Raw genomic sequence first — 23786 nt, 5'->3', positions numbered from 1 at the left:
GTAAAAACCTGGACTAAAACTAGATTAAATTAGTTGAGTTTTATCAACAAAAACTAGACGAAGACAATCACATTTTGAAATGACTAAAACAGGACTGAGAATAATAAGTATTATTGTCCAAAAGACTAATATGAAAATGAAAAGGGATGCCCCAAAAAAATAATGCCTCCTATCATGCATTGCAGCACTACAGATGTAAATGACATATAAAAGTTCATGTTCTGCCCTAATTATTTTTTCAGTTACTGTTCCAGTTGCTTCATTAATTGCTAGTTAAGATATTTAGTTTGTTGTTATGACCTTCGATTTAATGACATACAGTACTATTACATGTCATTGTGAAACGGATGGAAGACAGTTCCTCTGCGCACACATTACAGGTGGAAACTGTTCCTCTCCGCCTGTGGTGCCATAAAACGGCTGGTGGTCACTTGTGGTGGAACTCACCGTATCAGCAAAGCGATTTGACTTAAATACATACGGGCTATATTGAGGGGTGAAAGTGGCAAGAATTTCTTGCCAGAACTCCCTGACGTGAAGGTCGCTACGGGGCCAGAAATTTTATATTTTATTAATTTTTTTATTTTTATTTTTCTGTCATTGTTGGGGGGGGGGGGGGGGGGTCAAACCTCTTAAACTACTAAAATGCAAAGAAAACTGTTTTAGCACAGTTATATCTATAACACATACAAAAATTGATTTTCATTCAAAATATTTTTTCGATGATTTGCAAAATAAAAGTTAACAAAAACAGCAATAACCCCAACCTCCATCTCCTAATTTTTATTTTGCCTCATTTCCTCACATTAACCACTTAAGAACATAGGATGTATATTGAAATTGAAGTTAATGTAAACATTTACTTTTTTTATAATAAAGATATAAGTAACATACATTCAGAAAAATAAGTACGAATTACTTATATTATGCAGAGTGAAATGGAATATATTTTGAAGATCGCGCAAACATTGACTTTTTTTAAAAAATCATAAGGAAATGAATACGTGTCCTAACATAAATGAGCAAATGTAAGTCCAAAGTGCACATCGACAGCTAAGATGTTCTTAACCTCCCCATCAGAGCAAATAAAACTAAATATGATAAGTAAGCCTCCTCAACTCTTTCGTTGCTCTTAAGGATTTGATCCATTTTATGTTGCATTGCCCTTTTTTGTCGCATCAATTCAACTTTTTTTTTTTTTTGCTGTTCCAGAAAACATGCACATTTATAACCAATCAGAGCTAACAATCTCTGCTGATCACATGTCAGTATGTCAGCCAAATGAAATGATAAATGAGTCCAGGCGTTTTGCTTAGCTGCGTGCATTCGCACATTGACATGACTCATCATCATCAGACTCAGATAACTGCAGCAGCTGGGGAAACCTCCATGCCGTCCGTGGAATAAAATAAATACCTTATTGGCCCGAATATAAGACGGCCCTGATTATAAGACGACCCCCTCTTTTTCAAGACTCAAGTTTGAAAAAAAACTTTTCAAACACCAAATTATTTTTTATACAGAAAATAATTACAGTATATATGAAACAAATGATTATAGAAATATATTTGAAAGAAAAAGCATGTTATTTTGCCTCATTCAAATCTTAATATCTGAACATTTAAATATGTAAACTAAAGTGCAATCAAATTAGTAAATGAATGGCTTCTGGTTTTTGAAATGTACATAAACCAATCTATTGAGATAAAACAACAAAATTGCAATAGCTGCATTATCCATCAAAGTGAAGTCTAACTGTAACTGTAATCTTGAAACAAATCTGAATAAGGAATAACATTGCAATAAAATAATGCAAACTGGTTAATTTTGAGAGTAGCTGAGATCTGTCATGACAGAACATTGCTTCAATGATATCTGGCGCCATCTAGCGTCGTGAATGGGGAGAGTAGCTGAGATCTGTCATTACAGAACATCGCTTCAATGATATCTGGTGCCATCTAGCGTCGTGAATGGGTATAATGTCTAGACCGCGAATATGAGACGACCCCGACTTTTTCAGTCTTGTTTCAATGCAAAAAACACCGTCTTATATTCGGGCCAGTACGGTAATAAATATTGGTGGAAACGGATTACGCAACACAAGCACTTTATTATGCTTGCTGTCAACACTTGTGTATGTAAATCTGATGTTGGTAGATTGTTTTTTTCTTGGAGATGAAATGTGTGGCAGTTTAGCATTTTTTTTTTACATAGCGTTTTGACAGTTGCCGTCATATTTTCGGAATCAAAGCACCGTGTACCGGAACAGCATTCTGCCCCTGAATCTTATACTGAAACTGCGTTCTGGCTCTGAATCTTATACCGAAAGTGTTTTCCTAACCATTCTGGCCCACTTTGACCCCTGGCTTTATTTCTCTATTCATGTGGCAATGTTTCTCGTCTAATTATCGCCATTCATTTTGCAGCAAGATTTACATCATAAAGAGTAAATTTTGGTTGATTATTCAAAGTAAGCTTTACTGTATAAAGAGTAGGGTTTAATTTATTATGTTAAAGTTCCCAAAATTCTAAACATAACTTAAAGGTGGAGAGTTAGTGTATTTTTTTAGTCTCACTCTCTCTCCATCCCTCCTCCTCCATTGCACCTGCTCCTCCCCATCCTGCCTTATTATCCACATGCGCTCCAAGTGATGCTTCATAGCGACGAGCGCGGAGTGCTGCAGACATACCACTCGCAGGACCGATCTCAGGATTATTTTTTGCCCCGCTACTGGCAGGCATTACGGGACTAAGGACATATGAGTTTCCCGTGATAGTCGGATGGAGGTGGACAGGACGACAAGAAACACGTTGTGAGTTGGGAGGGAAAGGGGAGAGACTTCGCGGAGACGGGACCGCCAGGAGCGTGGAGCTCAGCGGATTTTGTATCTCTACAGAAGACCGAAAAAAAGATCATGCTGATGCTGGAGTATTAACATGTTCTTTGGTTAATTAAAAATAGTGGGAGCGGGTCGCGATGAAGTGATTGGGAGTAGAAGCTCTGTAACTTCACCATGAAATACGTGTTCTTCAGCCGATTCTTTATACTGCTGCCTTGGGTCCTAATAGTCATCATCATGATCGATATCGACAGCAAAAGAACGATTTGGACTCCAATGGCAAATACGCGCGGTAAGGGGCAGCGGCCTGCCCTGCCGGTCATCTACGCCATAACTCCCACTTACACGCGCCCGGTGCAGAAAGCAGAGTTGACCCGACTGGCTCACGCTTTCCGCCAGGTGCCCCAGTTCCACTGGATCGTGGTGGAGGACTCCACGATACGAACGGATCTGGTGAGCCGCTTCTTAGCTCGGTGCGGCGTGCCTTACACGCACTTGCACGTCTTCACCCCGCGCAGGTTCAAGCGCGCCGGGATGCCTCGTGCCACCGAGCAGAGGAACGCGGCCCTGGCTTGGCTCAGGCAACACCGGACACGCCGGGACTCGGGGGTGGTTTTCTTTGCGGATGATGACAACACTTACAGCCTGGAGCTGTTTCAAGAGGTGACCCTTTTGATGTATTCATTACTTACTTGAGGACCTTTGAGACAGAGAGAGAAACTAATGTACTAGCTCTAGATTCCAAGAGAGGTAAACTGAAAAAGTATCAAAATCAGTTCACCAAAAACAATCATTAAAAACACATCTGTTTTATACTGTATGTACATTAAAAATAATCAGTTTTGTAATAAATATATTTAAATTTTACAATTGTAATTATTCATACAAAAATATATTAAAAATAATTTTAAAAATAATGAACAACAATTATAATAATTGAGACCTGGCGACCACATATACTGGACTGTCTCAGAAAATTAGAATACACAATATTCTAATTTTCTGAGACAGTCCTGTAGATTGTTCTATGTAAAGGACGTCAGCCAAGGTCGGCCCCCCACATTTTTACCACGCCAAATCTGGTCCCCTTTGCAAAAAGTTTGGACACCCCTGCTTTAAATGGTGGATTAATGTACAGGACTGTCTCAGAAAATTAGAATATTGTGTATTCTAATTTTCTGAGACAGTCCAGTATGTGGACGTCACAAAGGCCACACTTGTATACCAAATGTTAAAGTGCCTGTGACACCACAAAAAAATCTTAAATAGCATTATTATGTGAATTAAAATATATTAACATATTTTGAGACGATTCAATTACCGTATTGGCCTGAATATAAGAAGGCCCTGATTTGAAGACGACTCCCTCTTTTTCAAGACTCAAGTTTGAAAAAAGACTTTTTGAACACCAAATTAATTTTAATACAGAAAATAATTACAGTACATCTGAAACAAATGATTATAACAATATATTTGAGAGAAAAAGCATGTTATTTCGTTTCATTCAAATCTTACTATCAGTGGCGCCTCCAGAAATTTTTCATTGGGGTGGCCAGATGGGGCCACTTAAAATCTTGGGGTGGCATACCAAAACTAAAAGCCATAATTTCAGGTCTTCATTATATTATTGCATTAAAAAGGTGAGGGGGAAAACTGTCAGAAAGACTTAAGGACACGGCTACTGATATACTTTGGTGTATTGTGTAATATTTGATGTTACTCATGATTTAATGTGCATAGTCCATAACTGTCCAGTCAACAGTTTGAGTTCCACAACAATTCTGTTTTATTGTGTTATGTATATATTAGGCATAAGGTGTACTTTTAACAAAACAAAATAATTATTGGGGAAAAGCAGGTGCTGGCAGATTTGCATTTGGGATGAAATGCATAACTGATGCTACAACAATCCAACAATATACTGGCAAGTGGGGTGGCCAGTGGGGTGGCCAACAAATTTATAGGGGTGGCCGGGGCCACCCCTGGCCACTCCCTGGGGGCGCCACTGCTTACTATCTGAACATTCAAATATGTAAACTAAAGTGCATTCACATTCGTAAATGAATGGCTTCTGGATTTTGAAATATAAATAAACCAATCTATTGTGATAAAAACAACAACAACATTGCAATAACTGCATTAACCATCAAAGTGAAGTCTCTCTGTAACTGTAGTCTTGAAACAAATCTGAATAAGGAAAAACATTGCAATAAAATAATGCAAACTGGTTAAACTTGAGTGTAACTGCGATCTGTCATGACAGAACATCGCTTCAATGATATCTGGCGCCATCTAGGGTCGTGAATGGGTATAATGTCTTGACCACGAATATAAGACGACCCCCACTTTTTCAGTCTTATTTCAATGCAAAAAACACCGTCTTATATTCGGGCCAATACGGTATACTGTATACAATACAACAATTTGGCAAAGCGCAAATGAAGAGAAATGAGTCTTTGAATGTGCTGTTCAGCTACTCTTGTCATTATAGCACTCTGGCGCCGCTATCGTGTTGATGACATAGGCAGAGTAACAATTTCAATTGATTTAGAATTGAGTCCAATGGAGGAGGAAGATTCAGAACGAGGAAAATGCGACAGAGCTGCAATGCGACAGAGAGCAGCAAACTGTCATCATTGGTTTTGTCTCTCTAATCCAATATTTTTACAGGACATTATTTTTTATCAAAAAGTTTATTCACCAATTGCTAAATAAATTGTATGGTCAAGAAAAATGGAATATGAAATAATAAAAATGCAATTATTCAGTACGACAGGGCTAAATTACTGCATAATGGTCAAATTGCCGACTTCTTAAACCTCCCAAACGGTATTTTATGCTACAGGAGTTAGTCCGGCTTTTGTCATTTCCCTGTCCCAGCTTCGGAGACGGAGGAAAGAGCGTAAACGAAACAGGAGCCGTGAGAGCTAGGTGACATGCTAACCCGAACCAAACGGCTCTTCCAAGTCTCTTCCTCGCCTTTCGAAAACGAAAAATTACGCAAAACTATCCCGACTCATGTCACACACGGTGGCGAGGGTGATTGTCTTCACCGATCAGCCAGCCCCCGCCGGCGAGCAAGTTTCAGCTTGTCGTTCTGCTGCCTCCCTGGCAGGCAGGCAGTTCTTGTCGCCTGGGACGCAGAGGGGAATGAGTGCCGAAAATAGTGCATTCTCGGTGGACAAACAAACATGTTTTTTTTTGTGTGTGTGTGTCACATGCACTTTTAACTCACTGCCTGCCATTGACAGGATACAGTACAGGTAGTCCCCAGGTTACGACGGACTCGATTTAGGCGATTTCAACTTCACGACTCCAGCGTCTATTTTAATTTCAACAATGTTGCAATATATGTAGGGACTTTTCCCATAACTTCTGTTGAAGTTGTTCTCTTTATTTTTCACAGAATGTTTCTTTTGAAAACCTTGAAGTTGTTACATTCATCATTAGTAATGCCTCCAGTGGAGCATCACAGTACAACTAGCCATATTGTGTTAAATATGTTTGTTTTGATATCGATATCAGATTTTGGAGTTTCGGAATATCGCTTACCATTTAGAAAGTCATTATCGGACAAGTCTAGTTGTATGTATGTATTAAGGGTGTAACGGTACACAAAAATCTCGGTTTGGTACGTACCTCGGTTTTGAGGTCATGGTTCGGTTCATTTTCGGTACAGTAAGAAAACAAAATGCGTAATATAAATGTGCTAGTTGTTTGTTACACACCTTTGTGCTTTCAACAATAGGAACATTAGCCTATACAAAGCTAGAATTCTGCTCAAAAAGTAGCAAGTATTTAAAGATAATCCAACAACAATTTGCCTTTCAGACCCCGCGTAAGAAAGAAAGAAGAAGAAAGAAGTCCTGTGCTAAAGAGAAAAGCAATCCCAATGACAAAGATTTTAACATGTATTTTACAAATGAAATGCCTCAATGAATCATTTTATTTTCTTATTAACGGTTTTCAAAAGCTTTATTGATGGATTTTCTCAAGTTAAAGCGCCACACAGAAACTAATAAATTTAATTGTGTAAGCAGGATATTCTTATTATTTAATTACAGGTGTTTTAGCTCATTTCAATTTATTTTATTTAAATTAGCTATTATTTATTTTATTATGTGTTTATATTTTATAAATTTGATGTAGTATTCATTTATATTGTATATTTTATGTTGTATAACTTTACTTCCTATGTGAAGTAAAGTTATACAACATAGTTCCTACTCGTTTTGTTGTGGTAGGAGGGTTTTGTATTGAACACGGGGCCGTGTTGGTTATTATTATAGCAGAGATGACAGTAGTAAATCAACAAAGACAAGTCAACCGTGCCCCGATCTATCACTCAAGAGATCTGCGACTGGTGTGCATTGGCTGATTGACTTTAACACCCGCGTTTCACTGCGTTCTCGCGGGGCCACGTTGTCGCGCCATTGACGTTTCTGGGTTATACTGTCCTACTGAGTTGGTCCTCATTATACTAGAGAAGACGGAGTAATTACATTACGTCAGAAACTCGTTCGGTACGCCTCCGTTCCGAACCGAAACGGTTCAATACAAATACATGTACCGTTACACCCTTAGTATGTATGTATGTTTTTTGTTTTTGGTTACCAAAAATAGACATTTTTCCAATAAAGGCTTAATACATTATAGGTTTGAAGTTCACGCTTTGGATCCGATTTCATTGACCGGTCATGCAACATAATGAAGAAAAATGATTTTAGTTTGCGTAATGTTAGGTTTAAACTTACTCTTAGGCTCACACAAACCAAAATTCACTTTGTGAAATCCAACACATTTCTAAGGAAATCCCCTGAAACTCTGCTTCAAACTCTGTTTGTAGTCATCACAAGTCCTTCAACCTCTGTTTGTGGTCATCACAACAAGTCATGTTTTTAAATATCATGACTTTTATGGTACTTTTACATCGGGTGCCCTTCCTGACACAACCATTATATTCACCTAGCTTTCAGAAAAAAAAATTAATTGTACTGAATAGTGTGATTTGAGGTATTATTCAGCAACGACAAGCTGGGTGAAAGAGTCAATGTGTACCCATCTCAACTCAGTTTAAATATAGAATACACACTGGCGAGAATATAAAGCCATGCCTACTGAAGAGAGACTCGCATACAGAATTGCCACTGGGCTCATATGCATTTAAGCAGCAGAATTAAATTTCAGAGTTTTTGCTGGTGCTTGAAATCGTCCAAAAAAAAAAAAAAAAATCCTATATGAATTAAATTACTCTTGGTTCCTAGACCACAATAGGAATTTGTTCATATTTTGTGCGTTTCCCTGCATTGCTGTTTCTCCAGATTTTCCTGTCAGGTTGCTATAAATTTAAGTGATAGGTGCCTTGATTTCCAAAATAATCAGGGATGAAAGTGGCTAGAATTTCTTGCTGGAACTCCACGACGTGAAGGTCACCACAGAGCGAGGAATTTTATGTATTTATTTATTTATTCTTTCATTTGGGGGGGTGGGGGGGGGGTCAACCTCTTAAACTACTGAAATACTGAAACTACTGAAAGAAAACTGTTTAAGCAGTTATTTCCATAACACATGCTAAAACTGATTTTCATTCAAAATAGTGTTTTTTTCAATGATCTGCAAAATAAAAGTTAACAAAAACAGCAATAACCCCAACCTCCATCTCCTAATTTTTATTTTCCCTCATTTCCTCACATACTAAATGCCAAATCTCAATTTTAACTACCTAAGAACATAGGATGTATATTAAAATTGAAGTTGATGTAAACATTTACTTATTATTTTTTTAAATAATAAAGATCTAAGTAACATTCAGAAAAATAAGTACGAATGACTTATATCAGCCAGAGTGAAATGGAATATATTTTGAAGATCGCGCAAACATTGACTCTTTTAAATCATAAAGAAATGAATAAGTAGCCTAACATAAATGAACAAATATAAGTCCAAATGCACATTGACAGCTAAGATGTTCTGAACCTCCCCATCAGAGCAAATAAAACTAAATATGATAAATACGCCTCCTCAACTCTTTGGTTGCTCTTAAAGATTTGATCCATTTTATGTTACATTTTCCTTTTTTTGTCGCATCAATTCAACAATTTTTTTTTTTTTTGCTGTTCCAGAAAACATGCACATTTATTTGAACCAATCAGAGCTAACTATCTCTGCTGATCACATGTCAGTATGTCAGCCAATTGGACAGATAAATGAGTCCAGGCATTTTGCTTTGCTGCGTGCATTCGCACATTGACTTCACTCTTCATCGTCAGACTCAGATAAGTGCACTAGCTGGGGAAACCTCCATGCCGTCCGTGGAATAAAATAAATAATAAATATTGGTGGAAACGGATTACGCTACATAAGCACTTTATTATGCTTGTTGTTAACACATGTGTATGTAAATCTAATATTGGTAGATTGTTTTCTTCTTGGAGATGAAATGCATGTGTGGCAGCTTAGCATTTTATTTAATTTTTTACATAGCGTTTTGACAGTTGTCATATTTTCGGAATCAAAGCACCGTGTACCGGAACAGCATTCCGGCCCTGAATCTTATACCGGAACTGCGTTCTGGCCCTGAATCTTATACCGGAACTGCGTTCCTGACTGTTCTGGTCCACTTTCAGCCCTGAAAATAATGTTATATTGCAGTCATACAACAAACATTTTGTTTTCTCAAAAGCAGTCAAACAAAAGAGTAATTATACTGTATGTTCGAAACTAGAGAAATAGATTGCTTATATGTAACGCTACATCTTCATTTTTATTGTGTTATTCGAAGACTAGTGACTTGGGCGTGATAATCCAACCACAAAATGAATTATGCTGTTAAGCAGCAACGCTCTGGAGATTAAGGTCTTGATTGTACCTATGCCAGGATGTGGCTGCTGAGACGAGACATCTGAAGGTATTCCCAAAACGGGACAAATTCAAAGGAATACTGGGCGAAAGTGTTTTTATTTTTATGGGAGCCCTGATTTCCCCATGGAGACTGAAACCGTATTTCACAGGGGAATTCTTTATTGAACCCATTTATTATGCTCGTAAATCTGCATGGCTGTGTGGCGTTACCTGGAACGGATATGCACGTCAGAGATAGCTGTGTGAGAGCTGCGATGAAGATTAAACGAGAAGACAAGTTTGATGCGTGCACTTTGGTTGTTCTTGCCAGTTCTTTGAAATCAGAGTCACACACTGCACAGAATTACTAAGTCATAATTGTGGTTAGTTGAAGTGCAGCAGGTCGCAGTTTTCAAAGGTTGGCATTGATCGAAAATATAAACGTAGTCTCAGTCTCACATGCGGTTTTAAGATATCTGTTTATCTTGTGTTGAGTGGAAATGGCACTGACAAGTCGGGCTGCAGCTATCGAATATTTTTGTAATCGAGTGTTCTACTGAAAATTCTATTGCTTAATCGAGTAATCGGCTAAAACATGTGTAAAGAGCTATAATAAATATACATGAGAAAACAAGACATTTCACCTAATATTGAACCATTTTTAGACAATCAATGTCTCTTTTTTTAGATGTACATTGTTGAAAACAGCCAACAATTGGATCCCAGATGTGATTAGGTAAAACAACAAATTCACTGTTTTCCCTCCAAAAACTTAAGATCTTATGAAGGAAATGTTTTATTTCTTACCTAAACATGTAATTACGCTTGATACACACATCACTTAAACGTTAGGTGTTTTTCCCCACGTGTTTCAAGTGAATTTCCATTTCTGTCAAGCAGTGTTGTTTTCGTCAACGATGACTGTAACCAAAATATTTTGTCAACGAACAATTTTTTCATGATCATGACGAGACGATAACGAGCTAAAAATGTCTCTTCGGGGACTAAAACATAACGAAACGAACGCCAGTTTTCGTCTGATGAGACGAGAACGAGACGAAAATGCGCCATAGTTTAAGTCACATGTTCACAATGTGTGACATTTTTATGTGTAGTTAGCCTGCATCGTACCATTGTCTGGTGGTGTCACTAAAGTGACGTGCTGCGCTTCCCCAACTCACCAGTGTAATCTCCAGTCTCCCCATTGCTTGTTACAAAACACACACGGTAAGATTTGTTTTCTTTTTTGGGAAAGAGAGAATATGCAATGCTACTTTAGCCTTTAAAGGTCTGTGCTAAGTGCTGATCACACACTAAATGTAACTCGTAGTGTTAGCTTTGCATTCTCGTTAGCATTAGGGTAATGCTAATGGCGAGTGTCTTCTTAAAATCTCGGACTTCGTTTTTTTTTACATACAGTTCGTGGCGTCAGATGGGTATAATTAATTGAAAATAATGTTTTCCTGCTGACTGTGTTTTATCAGTCAATATTATCATCAAGTTTGTTATATATTTGTTGATGCTCGTAGAAGCTACAATATGTGCTCGTCTTTCAATGTTCATTCAAAATAGTTGGAAACCTTTGTTTATATATGTTTTAATTTTACAGACGAAAACGGTGAGTAGACATCGACAAAATTAGTCAGTTTTTGTCAACAAAAACTAAACAAGGAGAAACACATTTTGAAATGACTAAAATATGACTAAGACTAATAAGTATAATTGTCCGAAAGACTAAGACTAAGGCAAAAATTAAAAGGACTGCCAAAAACAACACTGGTGTCAAGCTAATTTCAAATTCTAGTTAAGTTTTAAGTTAGTCTAAATTGTAATCCTGATAATATTTTTAGTTTTTGCAGTGTTCAAAATACATGTATGACACCTGCTTTATTGGAGCACATTAGGCACCAGTGCTACTTGGTGTTTTATCCATCAATGACTACTGAGCTATAAATGACAATTAGCTTTATTATGTTTTTATTTTACACCCTCATCACTCGACAGCGCTGTGTTTTTACAGATTAAATAAAGCCTGTATGAAAGATGCATTAGCCACGCATCGACAGTAGTCATAATTAATCGAAACCCATCCCTCTGCAGGGCTAACGTTACGTTAGCAAGGTACAGTAATGTTAATTTTATTCATTAGCACCACATTAACTTAATTTTACCTTTCCTGAGTATCGCTCCTCCACTCTCGGAGCAACCAGGTGCCTTCGGTAGAACTGCAGCATTGAAGAAGTGATGTAGAGTTATGCAAGCGCTGTCATACAGTGAATACATGAAACAGTGTTCGCCTTGGTGTCCAGCTTGAAATGCTCCCACACTTTCGACATTTTCTGCTCTTTATCTGTGCCTTTCTCTTCGCTTTTGTCGGCTTCTTCGTCGTTACCGCTACATCCATGCGTGGCTGAAATCAAATACAGTGCCCTCCATATTTATTCGCACCCCTGAAAAAGACCTAGCCCCTGCTTTTCTGCAACAAACACTCTAAGTGGGTCTGTCGTGCCACAAAAGATGCATATGCTGAAAAGCACCTCATACCCACAGTGAAGTATTGGGGTGGGTCAGTGAGGCTATGGGGCTGTTTCGCTTCCAAAGGCCCTGGGAACCTTGTTAGGGTGCATGGCATCATGAATGCTTTGAAATACCAGGACATTTTAAATCAAAATCTGTTGCCCTCTGCCCGAAAGCTGAAGATGGGTCGTCACTGTGTCTTTCAGCAAGACAATGGCTCTAAACATATGACCAAAGCTACACAGAAATGGTTCACCAGACACAAAATCAAGCTCTTCCCATGGCCATCTCAGTCCCCAGACCTTGTTTTGTTGGCAAAAGGGCGTTGTACAAAGTATTAACACCAGAGGTGCTAATAATTGTGACACACATTATTTGATGTCAAATATTTTTTTCTTTATGTGGGATTTTTCCCCCACTGAATGAATGCACTTGTATTGAAGGTTGGATTTTTCTCTTTTTTTCCATTAAGGTCCCATATTATTTGAATTTTAAAAAAATATTAGAAGCTAAAAAACACATCTTTTTCAGGGGTGCCAATAATTATGGAGGGCACTGTATATCCGCCGCCTCTGTCTTCTTCCTGTGACGTCAGCGCGTTGTGCCACATTAAAAGTAGTCCGGGTGAAACGTCATGCTTAGAGCTGGCGAAATTAAACGATTCCTCAAGGCGGGGAAAATTCCTCGATCATTTTTTAAAATCGAGTTACTCGAATTATTCGAGTAATCGTTTCGGGTCTATCACCGTTGGAGGACACCGTATCTGTTTTCAACTACATATTTAAAGTATTCGAACCAAAAGTAAAATATTTTTGGTCACTCATAGTGCAGTGCTTTAGTTTGCCTTATTTATCTGTACAGGAAACATGGGTTCAGCTCCTACTCAGTCATGCTGCCAATCTGAGTGTAAATGGTTGTCTATCTCTGTGTGTGCTCAGTGATTGACTGGCAACCATTACAGGATGCTGTCTTCCTTTTTTGCCTTAAGTCAGCTGGGCTATAGGAACTCTAAATCACCAAGAACAGAATTAATGGTTACCGAAACTACGTGAATGGATGGACATGTTACTTTTAGATAAGGTAAAGCAAAACGTGGACGACGTTCTCTTAAATGTTTTATTCCCCAAGGGTTCATCCTCAGTTGGGAAGTGTGCTGCGCAAGAACAAATTCACACTCCGTGTGCTTCATGTCAGTGGTGAATGTGCCACTCTATAGCTCTGTAAAAAGAGCATCTGTTTTATTATCTGGGATAGAAGGCTGTCCTCCCTCTCACTTGCTGCCTATTTCATTAGCAGCACTGCTGTGCCATTAATGGTCTGTCATAGAGAGACAATGGGCTGTCATGCTGCAGGAATAACCTGGAGCGAACCGAGGTGAGCTCTAGGCTGGATGATGGCAAGAAATAACAGAAATATTTTTTGACTTATATTTACCAGTTGTAATTTTTAGAATATGATGGAGCAATGTTTTCATAAAGATGACATAAAATTGAATGACCCAGTGATGAACTGCTTGCTACATAGATATACATATTTTTTTTAAATGAAGTATTTGAAATGTTGAAACAAATGTATGCATTTACTGTTATATGTTAGGCTTGGCCGCGGCTCAGCAGCCAGCTGTCAAATAGGAAATGCTCTTCAAAGCCTTGTAAAAGCTACTGTTTACGAATTCAGTCTTCACGAAATGGGCCCGAACGCTGCTTAATCCTAGTTTTGAAATGCTTTGGGAATCCTCCCAAAATAAATTGAAGCCATTTCTAAATTCGTCTGAGGTTGGCTGAGTTTGTACATGAATGCAGCGGTGAGCTTCGTTGTCTATCTGTCATCTCACATGAGATGAGCACGAAGCACACAAGTTAATTGGGTGACAATCCTGTCACATTGTTGATCAGGTTACACAAGCATTTTGACCCATGTTAAGCATAAAACAGTGGGGGGAAAAGTGGAATTTGATAGAATTTGAAGCGTCTACTGTAACTGTACCTTTGTTGACTTTTCCTTGAATTTGGTTGCATTGCAGCTAGGGTTGTCGCATGTGCATGTTGGAAATATTTCTATAGCTCTTAATCACAGCAAATATCTCAAAAGGCTTCACAGGCTCACAGTTGACAGATATCCACCTATCTGAACCCGCTAAATACCAAGTAAAACCCCCAAAACTACTGTATCGGGATACAATATATGATTTAAAATTTATCAATAGGTATTTATTTGTTTGTTTCTGTGCTACTACTACAGGTCACCAGAAATGTGTTTTCATGGGGTAAATTTGATTTTGCACTACTTTTAATACTAATGGAACATTTTTGGACATTTTTTTCATTTTCCTTGTGAACATGTTTGCTGCCATTGATGTTGCTAGATGTCCAATCTATTGAAGTGGGAGGGCTAGCGGCCACTGCCACCCTCCCAGTTCAAATGAATTGGACGTCTGTTTGTAATAAGCTGATTTAAAGAGTTTTAATTTAATTTTTAAGAGCCACATGATTTTAACGTCTACTCTTGTCAATGGCACTGAAGGAGTTAATAAATATATTACAGTAATTTGCTCACTATAAGACGCTACTTTTTTCCCTCATTTTGAATCCTGCGGCTTACAGTCCAGTACTAGCCTGGTGCACCAGACTCACCGCTGTTCCAGCAATTGAGTCTGGCCACCATTCAGCGGATAAAATTTCCAGGGCGGAGCAAGCCACAGCAAACAGACAGCGGAGTGGACCAATCAGCGACGGACGGACGTGACGTTAGTAAAACGACGAGGGACTTGCGCGCGAAAGTAAACATACGAAGAGAGCGGAATTTATTTAACATGGCGAGCGAGAGACAGACTGTTGTCAATGACTTGTGTTGATGTGTTTTTGGTAATTTAAAACTGATTTTACCGTGGATTGGAACATATTCTCGGCTCTCCTGTTCGCCATCTGTGTTGTTGTGGAGACGACTTTCGACGCGGAAGAGTGACGTTGCTCATTAAGAACACGTCACGCAAATAAACAAATCTGATTGGGCGGTTGATTTTGTCCTTGCTCGAGAGGCCATTAATGGGCTGGGTCCCAGACTATTTCTCACAGTGTTTGAAAAATACAGGGAGAACAGTCTGGCCGTGCCAGGCAAGTCCAGTACGGCTTATTTGTTGATTTATTTGGGTTAGTAGGTAACACTTTATTTGACTGCGGCGTCATAAGACTGCCATAAGACCGTCATAATTATGACATGGCACTATCATGGGCATTAATGAATGCTTATGACAGATGTTATAGATTCCAAAACGAAAAAGCCAAGTTCCGACACTCTCTTCCTCATCTTCCTCAGCAGCCAAAAGAAATACTCCCACACTCGCGTATTGAGTTCGTTTGTTTAATCCAGTGGTCTCCAAACTATTCCACATAGGGCTGCAGTGGGTGCAGGACTTCATTCCAACAAAACAAAATAACACCTATGCACCAATCTGGTGTCTTACAAGTGTATTCAGTTGATTGTAGTCAGGTGCTGCTTGTTTTAGCAGAAACTTCATTGGTTAAACTGCTGGTACTCGATCGGTTGGAACAAAAACCAGGATCCACAGCCCCCCTTGAGGATCGGTTTGGAGACCGCTGGTTTAATCCAACAAAACGTTATCCAACAAAGAGCAAAAGAGAGAATGAGGAAATGAAAAATTACTGTATTGGCCTAAATATACAACAGTGTTTTTTGCATTGAAATAAGACTGAAAAAGTGGGAGTCGTCTTGTATTCGGGGTCTAGACATTATGGCCATTCACGACGCTAGATGGCGCCAGATATCATTGAAGGGAATGCTGAACTTGAGGAGTAATGTTCTGTCATGACAGATCTCAGCTACTCTCAAGTTTAACCAGTTTGCATTATTTTATTGCAATGTTTTTCCTTATTCAGATTTGTTTCAAGACTACAGTTACAAATAGATAGACCTCACTTTGATGGTTAATGCAGTTATTGCAATTTTGTTGTTTTATCACAATAGATTGGTTTATTTACATTTCAAAAACCAGAAGCCATTCATTTACGAATGTGATTGCATTTTAGTTTACATATTTAAATGTTCAGATCTTAAGATTTGAATGAGGCAAAATAACATGCTTTTTCTCTCAAATATATTGTTATAATCATTTGTTTCAGATGTACTGTAATTATTTTCTGTATAAAAATTAATTTGGTGTTCAAAAAGTCTTTTTTCAAACTTGAGTTTGAAAAAGAGGGGGTCGTCTTACAATCAGGGCCATCTTATAATCGGATATAACTATCTGGCTATATCCGACTTCTCTGCTTTAGTGCCAACTGCCCGTCCACACAGCCACTTCCACATTATAAAGTACGTCGTCATACGTGACCTTACAAGCCCGTACCATAGAACCAGAAAAAAATCATTCACAACCAACAACAATAATTAACCAAACGCTATTTAGGCTCCTTCAGATGACATTAAGTATCATCCTCAAATTATGTCACCAACTCCATTTATGTCCAGATCGGCTCTTTTATATCCATTCAAAAGTGAGATAATTTGCTAGATAACACAAAATGACATCTGTCATGTCATAATTATGATGGTTTTATGACAGTTTTATGCCACTACTGTCAAATAAAGTGTGACCAAATACAATAGCTAACAATTAATGAAATAACTTGAACATTAACTGAAGAAATAGTTAGCACAGAGCATGAATTTTGATTGTTATTCACATCTGTAGCGCTGCAATGCATGCTAAGAGGCATGTTGGATGACAACAGTGTTGATACCAAGTGGCAGTATAGGTTGACTGTCTCCCCCAGGGAGCAGTGATGGCCAAATAAAGCTTCTTGAAGCAATGAAGCTTTGCAGCCTATGGCTCAAAGCTTCATTGTGGTTCATTTGGTCTCAGACAGTCTTATGATGCCACTGTCAAAAAAAGTTTTACCGGTTAACATCTTTTGGTTTACTTATCCCATAATACAGTGAGAACAGCTGCGGTTTATAGTCCAGTGCTTATCTATGAACAAATTCCATTTTCGTGTCAAATTTCAGGGGTGGTGTCTTATAGTCATGTGCGCCTTTCAGTCTGAAAATTACGGTAGGTTTTTATTTACATCATATCGTAAATGGTATCGCGTAAAGCCAAACAAATGATTAATTAATTAAAATTGTCACGTGGTGTGTCTTTTTTTCGGATCACAATTTTGATCAGTAAGCCATTTTTTAGTTGTTCACTAATGCATAACAATGGCGTTTCCCCATATTTGCACCAGTCCATCAGCATGCTAATTAATACACATTTACAAATGTAGATCCTTTATTAAATCTTTCCATCAAATGAACATACATTCACATTATTTATTTATTTTTTTGCAAGCCACATCAGTATTTAAGAAATGCAAATTGATGTTCCCAACTGTGAAACATTGATCTACCCATCACTGTTATTCTGCCATAGTCCAATTATATAGCATTATTTTGACAAGCAGCGTTTCTACTGAAAGAATGTGCAGTTGGCCAATTATTTAGATACCCATGGCGGGGACACAATCCATCCCACTGCCGAGTCTATTCGTACCCTTACTCTGCTTTGTTGTTGATTACACATGAAAGAGACTGCCCAGTCTGTTTTGCCCTAAGAGACTACAGCAGAATAATTAGCTAAATGTGTTACAAACAACCTTTCTTCCCTCTTATGAAAAAAACATTGGTACGTAGCAAATGTTTAACAAGTCTCCTCACTCTCTGACTGGAGCGAAATCAGGTGGAAAGACAATTTGCATTAGAACAAGTATAAAGAGGTGTAATTTTCGGTTAGTGGATGTTGGCAAGGTCATTGTTTTGCATGCTTTATTATGCATATTATAATGTTACGAGGTCTCCCAGGAGCAAATGGGAAGTAAAAAAAAAAAAATAAAAAATAAAAAATGAACAGCCGCGAACAATAAATCATGCATAGGGTTATAGATTCATTTGTGTTTCAGGGCCATTGACTGCAGTAGATGTCCAATCAGTTTTGACAGGTAGGGGCGACTTCCTGTCAAAATGGATTGGATGGCTATCGCCGCCAATGGCAGATAATGAGTCAATTTATGAAATATTTTTAAAGCTGTTACAACAGTATGAGGGTTGTTGCTTCTTGGTTTCAGTGTTGTCAGTAGTAATATGAGTTCAGTTGGTTTTAAGAGTAGGTTCCGTTTTTCTAGCACCATCAATGGCAGCCAATGAGTTAAAATGTTGCTATATCGCAAGTATTTTGTGAACAGTCTCTATCCTCATATAGTAGAGAAGAAAAACTTACTTCTTACAACACACTAAATCAGTGCTGTTGTAAATAGACTGATCCATTGTTTTTCAGAGAAGGCCATGCTAGCCCTGATATACGGTAACAGTATGTTGATTAAAGGGACTGTTCAGTCGAACTAAAAAAAAATAAATAAATGGTTTGATTGGGCGAAAGTAAAGACCGTTGCTAATAAGCCTGTCAAATTTGCATGAATAAAAAAAAAAAAAAAGTGTATTAGAGTTGTCTATTAATGACTTTTCGACCAATAACCGATATCACGATATTGTCCAACTCCAAAAATCCGATACCGATATATGAGGTCGTGCACTTGACGTATTATTACTAATTGTATTGTGATGCCCCACTGGATGCTTTGATAAGGATAAATGTAACAACCTCAAGGTTTTCCAAATAAAATAAACATTCGATGATAAGAAATAAATAAAATAATAAAATAAATAAGACAACAATTTCAACTAAAGTTATAGAAAATAAATGTACAATATGAATAATATCAATTAAAATGAGCTAAAATGTCCATAATTGAATTAAATGAATCATTCACAATTAAAACACGTTTACAGTAGTTGCCCTAGAGAGCCTCTAGGGGGCGAACAAAGCATTAAAAATACAGGCTGGCAATCATAGGACATGCCAAAGCAATGAAAATTCTCAAAATGCATTTTGCTGCTTTTCTGCACAGATGTTTGTATTTTATTACTTTTCTATTTTTCTTAGTGACTATGTCTTTCTGGTGACCAGCAGTTATATGTAGTGGGTTCATATTTTTGAATTATTTACAGGAAGTCCCTGGTTTACGAACAAGTTCCATTCCTACGCTGGCCAATTTCTGTGCAAGTCTGAATTAACCCTTTAAGTACATTTAATCTCAAAATAACCATTCTAAACATGTATTAGACGTCATAAATAAATAAAGTAAAAAAAAAAAAAGATGTTAAAGATAAATAATAAAGATTTTAAAAATAAGTTTACCTTTTTCTCTGCCTTCTTGTAATGTTAACTGGCCTTCAACATTCGAAATTAACAGAAAGTAAAGCTGGCGTGACGTCAAACAAGTCCGAGTGCAACAAAAGAAAGCGGCCCGTACATATAGTATAATGAAATACCAGATATGCATAGCAATTAGAGATCAACCATTTAGATTTTATGAATAACAAAATTAAATGACGAATAATATACTGTACTTACCATCAATGCTGAGAGGAGGCGGAAAAGGCACTGTTACACAACTTTAAAAAAAACTACTGGAGGCAAAACGGCGGATGAGACTCTGACTGAAGGAATTCGGCCCCCCGGTCAAGACGCCGGAACAGCAACAGCCGAACCAAATGGCGTCCCACTGGCGCCGCCCCAGCAAGTCGGCTGGGAGGGGCCAATCCCGCGCGTCCACTCCGGTGTTAACCCTTTGTATTGACTCCCATTTTGATCAGATTAAAGAAGGCTCACCGAAAACAGGTTGACAATTTATTCGTCGACAATGGTCAAAAACAAGGCAAAAACAGACGACGGAGAGACAATGCTGGATCCAGGGTCGGCAAAACAACGGGTACATAGAAATGTCCCCGAGAAGCGATAGTTGTTATCTAAATGTTCAGTCTTTTGAAAGCTGCGGTGGAGTGGCCGAAGGCGTGCCTGGGTGTTGTCTTGGGATTCTCCTTCTGTGGCAGGTTTGGGCAGTCAAATTCGTGCGTCATCTTTCGTGGTTGCCACGGCTACCGACGCATGTTTTGACGTCCAAGGCGCCGCGCTATCAGCACGTTGTTGCCTCGGTAGGGCAAGAGTGCCCTGACCCACCAAAGAGCCATTTATGTCCTTTCCTTCGTTTTATCAGGCAAGGGCTGATAAGGTGATTCACTTTACTGTGTCAAAGGACATGGAGTGAAGTCTGCCTAAACTATGGTTACATGCTTTACTATAATGAATGTGTTAGACTAATGCAAACAATTATATGGTGTGTGTGAGGAAGATAACTATTCCTTTCACGTTGCAAAGTCGAAATCACGTACATAAATTGGGTACGTCATAACCCGGGGACTACTTGTAGTGTTCCTTTGATTTTTGCATCATGAATGCAAATGTTCTTCATGCGTAACAAATCCCAAACATCTTAGTTTGGATTAATCTACTAGTCAATAAGTATAACTGCTGTGCTAAGCTGTCACCAGCGCATGTTCAAAGGTAGAAGGATTCTAAATTCACTTTAAAGGCAACGTGCATACTGGCTCAAAACCGATGATGAAAATCAGCCGTTGATATTATCGGATAGCATCTTAAAATGCTTTTACTGGGCAATATTATCGGCTACCCAATAATAGTGGACAACTCTAGTGAGAGTATGTAATAAGGTTTTAAAAAAGGAGAAAAAAGGCTTGGGTTGTTAGTGCTGGGACACCATAGGTGTGACTGCGCTCAAAACACCCCTCTCCTGTGCTGTCAATCACACTACCTGCACTTGCTAGCATTTATGCTATTTTGATTAGCATGTTTTCTCTGTTGGGATGTGGCATTGTGGTATTGGTCCTTGGCCTAAAATGGAAAAATGACTGACTAACCAGAGGTCAGAAAGCAGGACGTGACGACACCCGATTCAATTTTAAGAAATGCTAAAAATATCGAGGCCAAAAAAAAAAAAAAAAAAAAAAGAGTTTCTGGTTATAACTCAAATTCAGCACTTTTGTTCTCAGCTTGTGCCCATGTTTTCAGCACTTATTTCCATACATATTTAGAACAAAATCATAACTGGACAGCACCTTTAATATTGGTGATGAGTAATCCCATGATCTGTGTGTTCTATCCATTTGTGATGGTTAACTATTGGAGTTTTGTTTGGAACATTGAATGCAATGAAGACATGAGTGGTTAGTGCTACCTCCTTTCCATGTTCCTGAAAAGCTGACTGTGGGAACGGAGGGGCTTTCAGCTGACGGCAGCAGAGCACAAGCGTTTGATGCAGCTGCAGAAGCCTGTCATCTACGCAAGACTTTCCTCCAGACCGTTTTTCAATAATTTAACTCCACCAAGCCCTGCCTGCTTCACAGCACACGTCGCATATTTTAGGGAGCAGGTGTGGTGGTGAATATCCTATACTGAGATGGAATTGGAACTCTGGAAATTTGCAATGAGCCATTGTAAAGTTTTGTCTCGATCATTTCAAACTGGTTCAAGTTTGTTACTGTTTTTAACATATCTGATGGAAAAAAGCTGTTCGAGCAGCCAAATAGGGTGTAATAAAGAATAAACATTTATTTTTTTTCCCCCAAAACAAACAAATGCTAAAGGGATGTTTAAAAAAAAAATAATCTAAAAAAAAAATCAGACTTGAAATAGAACACATTCAACAAGGTTAACCACAGGTTACATGGACAAAATGCCTTTAATCCTATCACAGTTCAGATTAAAATAACGAGTGGATGCATTGTTTTCATGGTCACTAAAAATATTGATCATACAGTATTAGCATTTACACTTTGAGTCAGAACAAATGATTTTGACATTCGGAGATTGACCAAATATATCGGAAAAAGTTAAAGGAGTGTTAGGTGGCGCGAGAAGGAGGGGATCCCAAAACAGACAAGCAAAGTCGTGATGAGTAATAATAATTTAATGGCAATCACAAGAAAGAAAATGTGACTGGTGTGAAAGCCAAGGCAGCGGGTGGGTGTAGATCATTTGGCTCGGGGTAGTTGAGCTGGCGTGAGACGATGAGGCTCGGTAGGAGGCATGCGGAGAATCCGACAATTGGTGGGCATAAAACAGGTCCTGGAGCGAGAGGAAAAACAAGTCGTTAACCGGTAATCAGATCAAGAAAATATTGAGTAAATGTTTCATTAACAAAAACTAGACAAAGACAAACATATTTTAAAAATGACTAAAATATGACTAGGACTAATAAGTATTATCGTCCAAAAAAGACTAAGACTAAAACGAAACTTAAAATGGCTGCTAAAAACAACACTGCGCATAATGCTGGGTTCTTCACCTGACATTGCTTATTTGTGTACGCTCCAACCCATCTAATCACATCTCTTTCTGACTCCCCTCCCCCCTCCAAAATCATCAGGCCCCCCACTTTGTGTCAGCCGGAATTACAATTAGCTAACGATAGCACCTACCATATTAATAGTTAGTGCAGGCATTGAATGTAGTTCTTGTTGTTGTTTGTTCTTCTCTTCCGTCTCTCTCTCCTTTTCTCTTTCCCTTTCTGTCCCCCTGTAACCCCTTGCTGCTTTCTCCTAATAAATAAAACGCAATGAACTACAATGGGAGTATATCACACTCCCATGTAATACCTTAAAACTAGGAGTGTAATGGTACACAAAAATCTCGGTTTGGTACGTACCTCGGTTTTGAGGTCACGGTTCGGTTCATTTTCGTTACAGCAAGAAAACAAAATGCAAAATATAAATGTGCTAGTTGTTTATTACACACCTTTGTGCTTTCAACAATAGGAACATTTGCCTATACAAAGCTAGAATTCTGCTCAAAAAGTAGCGGGTATTTGAAGATAATCCAACAACAATTTGCCTTTCAGACCCCACGTATTGTTCGGCTTTCTTTCTGAAAGAAAGAAGAAAAAAGAAGTCCTGTGCTAAAAAGAAAAGCAATCCCAATGACAAAGATTTTAACATGTATTTTACAAATGAAATGCCTCAATGAATCATTGTGTTTTTTTCTTATGAATGGTTTTCAAAAGCTTTATTGGGTGATTTTCTCAAGTTAAAGCGCCACACAGAAATTAATAAATTTAATTGTGTAAGCAGGATCTGAGTATTATTCTTATTATTGTAGCTAGTTTTAGCTAGCTAGTTTTAGTATTACCGTAGTTTTAGCTCATTTCAATTTATTCAAATGGGCTATTATTTATTTTATTATGTGTTTATATTTTAAAAATGTGATTTAATATTCATTTATATTGTACTGTATATTTTATGTTGTACAACTGTAGTTCCTATGTGAATATTAGTTCCTACTTGTTTTGTTGTGGAAGGAGGGATTTGTTTTGAACACCAGGCCGTGTTGGTTATCATTATTGTAGAGAAGACAGCAGTAAATCGACAAAGACAGGTCAACTGTGCCCCTATCTACCATTCAAGAGCTCTGATGGACTCAAAAAGTAGGTTACAATTGCATATTAGTTTGAAAATCGCCCGGATCCACCGTATTTTTACACGAGTGACTTCTGGTCTGCCCGATCCTAGCTACCGGTAGTAGTATTGACGCAGGAGGGTCGCGTCTCGCGTCAAATAATAAACTATGCCGTTCTTTTCGCGTGCGTCGTGTTGAGCTGCTTCTGGGACGCATCTAACACG

At 38.3% G+C, this 23786-nt stretch overlaps 1 protein-coding gene across 2 annotated transcripts in view; it reads left to right on the top strand.

Annotated features, from left to right (window-relative positions):
* The first annotated feature begins 2661 nt into the window (after window positions 1-2661).
* The window catches only part of b3gat2 (beta-1,3-glucuronyltransferase 2 (glucuronosyltransferase S)), a 110087-nt gene continuing 88962 nt past the window's right edge, over window positions 2662-23786 (top strand). The window contains exon 1 of one of the 2 annotated variants that reach the window (XM_057847624.1): window positions 2662-3503. In XM_057847624.1, coding sequence (XP_057703607.1) covers window positions 3015-3503 — 489 coding nt within the window. In that variant the 5' untranslated portion in view covers window positions 2662-3014. The remainder of the gene's footprint in view (window positions 3504-23786) is intronic. The other variant, XM_057847623.1, reaches the window with a different exon arrangement.

The sequence above is a fragment of the Corythoichthys intestinalis genome, chromosome 10 (assembly GCF_030265065.1).
Source record: "Corythoichthys intestinalis isolate RoL2023-P3 chromosome 10, ASM3026506v1, whole genome shotgun sequence".
Lineage (NCBI taxonomy): Eukaryota > Metazoa > Chordata > Actinopteri > Syngnathiformes > Syngnathidae > Corythoichthys > Corythoichthys intestinalis.
The sequence above is the reverse complement of the archived record's forward strand: the minus strand, read 5'-3'. Positions and strand labels throughout refer to the sequence as shown.